The following is an 8,010-nucleotide window of genomic DNA, read 5'->3' as shown; positions in this document are numbered from 1 at the left end:
GTCAAAAGATTTGGACTCTTCACTATTGTCCTCTGGTCACAATTCCACCATATCAGCATATCAGTATTTAGATGTTTTTTGTCAACCCTTGTTTTCCGTTGCACTACTGTATTGTACAGTTTACCTCTATTTGCACATAGTAGTTATTCTTATTTTGATAATCTCTTGTAGTCTGTAGTTAATTGTATGTCTATTTGTGTAAGTACACTGAGTGAAATTCCGGAAGGAAGAGGGACTGACCCAGTCTTTGAAAGCTGGTTTTAAAGAAATTACTTAATGCCATTTTCTGGTCCTGGTTCAGGAAAGAATCCGATAACAGAAGTCCCAAAAAGCGAATATTTGCATTTCTTACTCATGTTACTCATGTTTTACGATTTCTAAAATGTCTTAGTGTTTATGAGTCAGATAAAAATATTTCAGCCTCTTATCTCCTCCATCTCCTTCCTCCTTCCTCATATCTCTAACATTTTTAAGTGCTGCCTTATTCTGGCATAGTTTCACATTTCTGTTGTTCTTCCTGGTGCATGTTGCCTTGTGAGAGTCAGTTATTTGGAACTAACAAGTCACACCCACTAAACTGGATGTATATAAAGAGATAGATAGTGGTGAGTCCCATCAACGAAACTCCTCAATCTCTTCAGCAGAGGTAAGAGAAATGATTTTTTGAAATGATTTAAGTCTGCAATGATTTGACTGCAAAAGATCAATAAGAAAAGACAAATGTAATAGGAGTCATTAAAGTAACCTTTTTTATTCTAATTGATTCTATGCACTCAGGCTGATTTAGTGACAGTTAACATTATCATTGCTGACAGAGTGATTAATGTTATTCTGTCCCTACCAGGATTCTTCAACTTTCCAGGGTGAAAATGGTGAATTACGAAGTAACAGTTTACACCACCAACTGCACCTTTGCCGCCACCTTCAACAATGTCAACATTAAGCTGGTGGGCACAGAAGGGAAGAGCAATCGCAGCTGGCTTTTTAGCATCATAGGGTCTCTGGCCCTCTTCAAAGGAGACGTAAGTTTGGAGTATCCCTCTTAAGTTAAAACTCATAGCACACTCTTACATTTACTACATTTCAGGCAAGTTGTAAGGCCATCATATTGTGCTTTATTCTGACAAATCCACTTCATCTCCACCTCATGGATAAATGTTTTCAAACTGTGTCTGTCATTACCCCAGGTTGCACATTTCACTGTCAGCTGCCCCAAATCCCTTGGAACATTGTTCCTGATAGAGCTAGACAAGCAGGATTTCCTATTGTTCCAAGACTCTTGGTACCCCTCTAAAGTGGAGGTGAGATCCCCTGAAGGAGACACATACTGCTTTCCTGTCCACCGCTGGATCACTGACCGTGAGGTGCACCGCTTCAGAGAGGGAAAAGGTTTGTGAAAATTAGCTTGTCCTACATCTTGTGTGCTATTTACTGAAAACAGAAGAAGAACAAAGGTCCCTCCCGCAAGCCAGTGGTGGATCTAAGATTTTTTCTAAATTGGGGGCCGTGAAGGGGCCACAATTTACACAGTTAAAAGTCCTGATTCAGTAAGGTGCACATTTACGGTATTTATTTTTACTGTTACCTCTATAGCATTGAGCAAAGCCATACACCCTTGACTATATTTCGAAGAAGCTTAGAAAATAAAAAATTACCAAATTGTTATACTTATTTTTTTTTATGTTAATAAGTGACAACAACAGCTCCATAAACGTTAGACATCATCATATACATTTCAAGGTTGTACATGAACTTGACTCCACAAAATTAAGACCCTCCCCCTTATATGATAAGTGCAGACAGGAAACAGGTACACTTGTCCATTAACTATGCCCCAAACTCCTGTTATGTTTCAAAAAATGTAAACCTTGTTGTGCTTCCTCTTTTAAGCTGTGAAAGCCTTTGAAGAAACCAACACTCTTGCCACGTACGCCAGGGAGCAGGAGCTCATTGGTCGAAAGAAAGACTACTGGTAAGAGATCAGACCTTGTAAAATAGTTAGCATTGTGTACCTCAGAGCTAACATGCACCCAAACCGCCTTCACCTTTTTTGGGAATTAAAAAAAATGCATTACAGTACAACATGTAGTGCCCAAATGTAAAATTGAATACTGGTCAAGTATTATATGCTTTCACACTCTAAATTTATACTGTTAACAATTTGTTACTCCCCTCTGTTTTCTCTAGCTGGGATGAGTCGAAAAAAGGACTACCTCACTGCATTAAGGGGGAAATTCCTCTTTCTCTGCCTCCTGAGGTTACGTTCTCCTACACCAAGCATACTGAGTTTTTTTGGACTGCAGCAATTGGGTAAAGTCCTCAAATTTTCAACAGATATGTATAAATGAACCATTTAGCTGCCTGTTTATCAAATGAACAAATACTTTGCAATAAAGATACTTTGTTTTTGATTTTCTAGGCAGGCTGAGCAGCACCTGAAAGGACTGGAAAAACGCAACGAGTCATGGACTGACATCGATGCGCTTGATCGGGTGTTCACCTACAGGACGACTGACATGTCAGGTACTGTAATGAATCGGATACTTCATGCTATATGCATAATAGTATATATTCAACTGTATTCATTCAGATAATTAACAGTGCACCATTATACTACCTGTACCACCATTATACTACCAACTGGTGGTTGAAACCCCCACCAGTTAGTGTGTCGTTGGGTCATCTGGGTCAAGTTACCTGTAAATTGTAGACCCACCCTGCTGTTGTGTGAGTCATTAGGGTCACAGGGGTTGGGGTGTGGATGGGTGTTGAGCTGTGTGGGGAGAGAGCATTGTAGGTCGCTGAAAGTTGGGGTCTTAAACCACCTTCTCTGTTGAGTCATGTTTTTTTCCAGGTTGACAAAGATGGCTTCTATCGCTCCTCTTTTAAACCATCTGTCTTCTCTGGCCAAAATACGTACATTACCATCCTAAAGAGTGTTCCTTGTCCTTGAGGGCTGAGGAACTGGCTATTTCTCTATTAGCATCTTTACTTTGTTTATTATTTGAAAAAAAAGATGACAAAGAAGGAAATGTATATGCGTCAAAGAAACGTCAAAACATGCCAGCGACAAGCTGCACAGTCTGTAAAGACTTACTGGTGGAGCCTGATAATAAGGAATTACAATAGTCTGTAACAGATTGTTCTGTTTTTTTCCTAGAATATGTCCAGGAACTATGGCAGGAGGATGAATTCTTTGCCTACCAGTATCTAAATGGTGTCAACCCCATAATGATCAGATGCTGCAAAGTACTGCCAAAAAACTTTCCAGTCACTAATGACATGGTCTTCCTCCATGGTCATGGTAGCTTGACGGAAGAAATGAAGGTGACCGTCTCATACTGACTGCAAATTTCTTCATATCCAATTTATCTTTGTGATAAAACCATGTTTTAACCCCAATTGTCCAATGATTTTTTCAACCTCAATATAATTTCAAACAGAGAGGCAACATATTCCTTTGTGACTACAAGCGTTTGGATGGAGTGACTGCAAACACCATCAATGGGAAGAAGCAGTACTTGATGGCCCCCCTCGTCCTGTTCCACAAAAGACAGGGCAAGTTGATGCCAATTGCTATTCAGGTGAGTTAAGCTCTCAAACATGGCGCATACACAAGCTGTAAGTTTGATCCAGGCAGCTATCACTCAAAGGATAGAGAAGCATCTAATTTGCTAAAAATGTCTTCAAGCAAAACAATGGAAACTTCATCTGCAGCAGCTGGAATGAATTATTTCTGTCTGTGTTGGATTAAATTGATTCAATTAACCATGCCCCTCTATCTTGTCCTGTAGCTGAAGCAAACCCCCGCGGATGACAATCCAATCTTTCTTCCCACTGACTCTGCGTATGACTGGATGATGGCCAAGATGTTTGTGAGAAGTGCAGATTTCCAAGAACATCAACTCAATGTTCACCTGCTGCGCACTCACCTGCTGGCTGAAGTTTTCGCAGTGTCACTTCTGCGCAATGTGCCCATGGTGCATCCACTGTACAAGGTAACAGAATCTATCCACCGAAGTTAAAGAACCATTGTGTTTTAGTGTTTTAGATAAAGTGCCAGTATTTCACAATGCTAAATGGCAAGGAGGCATTAAGATTTCTGTTTTTGACAAACGATGATGTTAATAACAGAGTGTCCTCTTTCTCCCAGCTCCTTGTACCTCACACTCGCTACACTCTGCAAATCAACATCATGGCTCGACTTGCTCTAATTTCTGAGAAAGGAGTATTCACAGAGGTACAAAAAGACCACCAAGCTGTGAAGACCTACAATTACACAGCAATTTGTTTTCTGTCATGTCTTTTCACTATATTCCCTTCATATTTTACTGTTTCCTAGTTTGCAGCCTCTGGGGGAGAGGCCATGTTCACAATCATGGAGAGATCACTGTCCTCAATGACCTACAAGTCCCTCTGTATACCAGACGACGTTGATGAGCGTGGGGTTAGGGACATACCAAACTACTACTACAAGGAGGATGGACTCAAGCTTTGGGATATCATCTTCAAGTATGACAGACATTTTTTCATTTTGCATTATCTCACAAGCAGGGAAAATCATTTTTCAATACCTGGTGTAATTATTTGCTAGATGAAGTGATGGTAATGAGGACAGATTAGCTGGCCAGCACAAAGGCAACACATCTGTGTCAATGAGATTGCCCCGCTAACAGAGAGCACCAATCCTCACAGGAATGTAACCTGAAAATACAAATATAGGATTTGAAGGTAAATTATATTCGATGTTATTCAAAGTGCTGTGAAGTATTTCTCTGATCTGACATTATCTACACTTCACTGCAACTGTATTAGCCAGTATACTGTAAATATGAGTCAACAAATGTACTGTATAGACAACAGCAACACTGATTTGCAGTCAAAGTAAGTGATCATGCTCAACATGTGATCATGTCTCCACCCTTTTTTTTACCAACAGTTTCTTTGCTTCAATTCTGCCATTTTTTACCCAGAAATAGTTGCAGCATGCTCATCCAGAATCTGTAAGTGAGGGACAAGATTTGAGGGCTGGAAGCCTTCTGCTTTCCTTTTCTAGTTTGACCAGGCACATTTGAGCAGGGTTGCCTACAGGTAAACTGTCCATGTGGAGAGCAAAGGAGGCGGAACACATTGGAGGAAATGCATCGGCTAACAGCTTTTTTATTATCTGAAATTATTCCCATTAGCTATATTCACTGTAGATTAGCCAAAACGTTGTATGGACCTAAAACCCCAACAAAAAGTTTCACTGTCTGTGTTTTGTATGGAGAAACGTTTGACTCGTGTGATAATAGAAACTAGTCAGACTGTAAACAGTGTTCGGCGAATGTAAGATGGAGTCTTGGTCCAAATATCCGCTGTCTACAACGAAAGCCCCACAATATAATTTGTTGCTGCCAGAGGATTATTCGACATGAGACTATTGCTGATGGGCTCTGCCCTTGTGTAATTCCCTCAAAACCACATCTGCTTGTGCTTAAACAAAAGAGATGCAACATGTTCATTATTATAAGTTGTCCATTGTGTTTCCCCCTGCATCCAGTTTTCATGCTAAGCTAAGTCACTTTGCTGTAGTGCCACAATTAATCAATTTTCTCATCTAAATATTGGCAAGAAAGTTAATAAGTATATTTTGTCTGGTTACTGTTTCAAACATCATGCTAACTTCCGAAAAATAAAAACAGTAGATAACATTATCTATTAAAGGGATGGCAATCAAATTATCTCACCAAAGAGCCTCTTACTACTATAGTGTGTATAAAAATGTATATTTCAAGGAGGAATGTGTTTTACAGTACTTTTCCACATTTGTCCAAGGTTTGTGGAGGGAGTACTCAGCTACTACTACAAGACTGACGACGTGGTTGTGAAGGACTCTGAGCTGCAGGACTGGATTCGGGACATTTTTGAACATGGATTCCTTTCTCAAGAACAAACAGGTGCCAAATACCAAAAAATACCATCAATCATAGATCAAACTTCATCTGGTCATTTTAACATTAGACAAGTTCATCTTTTAGTAATGCAATTGATGCTCTGTTCTCAGGAATTCCACAGAAACTTTCCACCGTGGATGAGCTGATCAAGTTTGTCACCATGGTGATCTTCACCTGCTCATGCCAGCACTCAGCTGTGAACAGTGGACAGGTGAATCCTTTTAATAAACCAGGATGATCAATTGTAATGGTGCTGAGTGGTTAAGGTGGATGGACATGGATGAATGAATTCTGGTCAAATAGGTGATATCTGACCTTTACAACAACCTTGGACATAAACAAAAAATGATAGTGTTTATATCATAACATTTGGTAATAAGCACAAATAATGAAAAGTATTGAGCCAAAAAGTAAAAATAAGAATAATTTAGAATTTGGACGAGACAATAATGTCTCGTCCAAATTCATTGGCAATCCAGCAGAGCATTGTTTGGAGACATTTCTCTCAAAACCACCAGACATCATGGTGCTGCTGGAGGAAAGGTCAAGGGATCACGAAAGTGACAAGTGGTTATCCTCTTGGGTCCATGAATGTTACTACAAAGTACAATAGCAATTCATCCAATAGTAGTTGAAATATCTATGTCTGGAACTAAGTAGTGGAACGACTGATCAAGAGACTGACATCCCCACAGCCAAGCCACAAGCGTTCCTGAAAACTGCTTTTAATTTTTCATATGGTCTCAGTGCTACTGCTTCAAAAAGTATTAACCAGTTATCATTTCTTCATTGTAGTATGACTATGGTGCCTGGATGCCCAACACTCCCATCTCCCTGCAGCGTCCTCCGCCAACAACAAAGGGACCAAAAGAAAACATTATGATGCAGACTTTGCCTGACATCAGCACCACAGTTAAGGGCATGTCCACCATGTGGCTGCTCAGCAAGGAGTCTTCTGACTTTGTAAGTATGCAAGACTTCATGAAATATTTTATACATCATACCATTATTACATTAATCATATAATCATACCATTTTATTTTTTTTATTCACTGAACATCAGGTCCCGCTTGGCCAGTACCCGGAGCAATATTTCACTGAGGGTTTTCCCCGCAAACAGATAAAGCGCTTCCAGCGAAAACTTCACCAGTTGAGTGTTGACATCAAAATCAGAAACGAACCTCTGAATCTGCCGTACACGTACTTGGATCCAGCCAGCTTTGAAAATAGTGTTGCCATTTGAACACTAAAATGAGCGACCTCCTCAGCTGTTGGCCTATTTCAATGTCACATTAATGAAAAGGGAAAGAACTTCTATATTCTGTATTTTTCAATCTTACTATATGCTGCTCTGTGACTTATATACAACTCTTCAATCAAACTACAAACTCTGGTGAAAAATTACTGTTTTAAATCTTTTTCCTCATCCTAAATATAATTGATATAGAAAAGGGATATACAGCAATTTATCAAAGAAATAAACATTAACATATTATAATAATAATAATAACATACAATATAAAATCTAAGATGTGAAGCTGTTTTATTGTTTTCTGACTCGACATAAAAACTTATAAATTTGATAACAATCTAGAACGTGTATTACAGCGTCTGTGTTGAGGTTTGCATGTGAGCCAGTCATCTAAAGAGCTTCATTGCTGAATTAATCAAGTCACTTTTGTGAGAAACAATGTAAATGGGAAATAATGAAAGTTGATTTACTGTTGTTTTCTTTCCTTTTTGAAGTGTTACTGAAAAAAGGAAACAACTTTCTTTCAAGCTTTTTTTCAATGTGTTTTAGGGATAAAAACAATCATGATGGTTTATATGAATATAAAATTCATGTGGCTTATTTATTATTTATTAATCACAGCAAAGGCCTCAATAAAAACAATATAAAACAACATCTTGATACATTGTGTCTTTTCATTGTTCTTATATTGACAGATGGATCCTTTGGTTGTAATGTGGAGTTTTACATTGTGAATTTCTCCACTCATATTTCTGAGCGACCGTCAGTACACTGTACTAAGATGGGGACCCAAAAGCAGACGCCACCAGACAAGACATTAGT

General features: G+C 39.0%; 1 protein-coding gene across 1 annotated transcript; it reads left to right on the top strand.

The window, feature by feature from the left end:
• The first annotated feature begins 520 nt into the window (after window positions 1-520).
• LOC118116182 (hydroperoxide isomerase ALOXE3) lies at window positions 521-7,752 on the top strand. The gene is made up of 15 exons (XM_035167580.2): window positions 521-646; window positions 845-1,022; window positions 1,188-1,389; window positions 1,891-1,972; window positions 2,188-2,310; window positions 2,420-2,523; window positions 3,161-3,327; window positions 3,444-3,584; window positions 3,795-3,998; window positions 4,154-4,240; window positions 4,343-4,512; window positions 5,818-5,939; window positions 6,047-6,147; window positions 6,732-6,899; window positions 7,000-7,752. The coding sequence occupies exons 2-15, from the start codon at window positions 870-872 to the stop codon at window positions 7,177-7,179; spliced, it is 2,004 nt and encodes a 667-aa protein (XP_035023471.2). The 5' UTR covers window positions 521-646; window positions 845-869; the 3' UTR covers window positions 7,180-7,752.
• The last annotated feature ends 258 nt before the right edge of the window (window positions 7,753-8,010 follow it).

The sequence above is a fragment of the Hippoglossus stenolepis genome, chromosome 2, assembly GCF_022539355.2.
Source record: "Hippoglossus stenolepis isolate QCI-W04-F060 chromosome 2, HSTE1.2, whole genome shotgun sequence".
Taxonomy (NCBI): Eukaryota; Metazoa; Chordata; class Actinopteri; order Pleuronectiformes; family Pleuronectidae; genus Hippoglossus; species Hippoglossus stenolepis.
This window is presented reverse-complemented; position numbering and strand designations above follow the sequence as displayed.

Bases quoted from the DNA above. Each gene is read 5' to 3' on its own strand.
- LOC118116182 (XM_035167580.2), top strand. From the start codon at position 870: ATGGTGAATTACGAAGTAACAGTTTACACCACCAACTGCACCTTTGCC. The intron at 4,241-4,342 runs GTACAAAAAGAC...ACTGTTTCCTAG, and splicing joins AGAAAGGAGTATTCACAGAG to TTTGCAGCCTCTGGGGGAGA. The intron at 5,940-6,046 runs GTGCCAAATACC...CTCTGTTCTCAG, and splicing joins CCTTTCTCAAGAACAAACAG to GAATTCCACAGAAACTTTCC.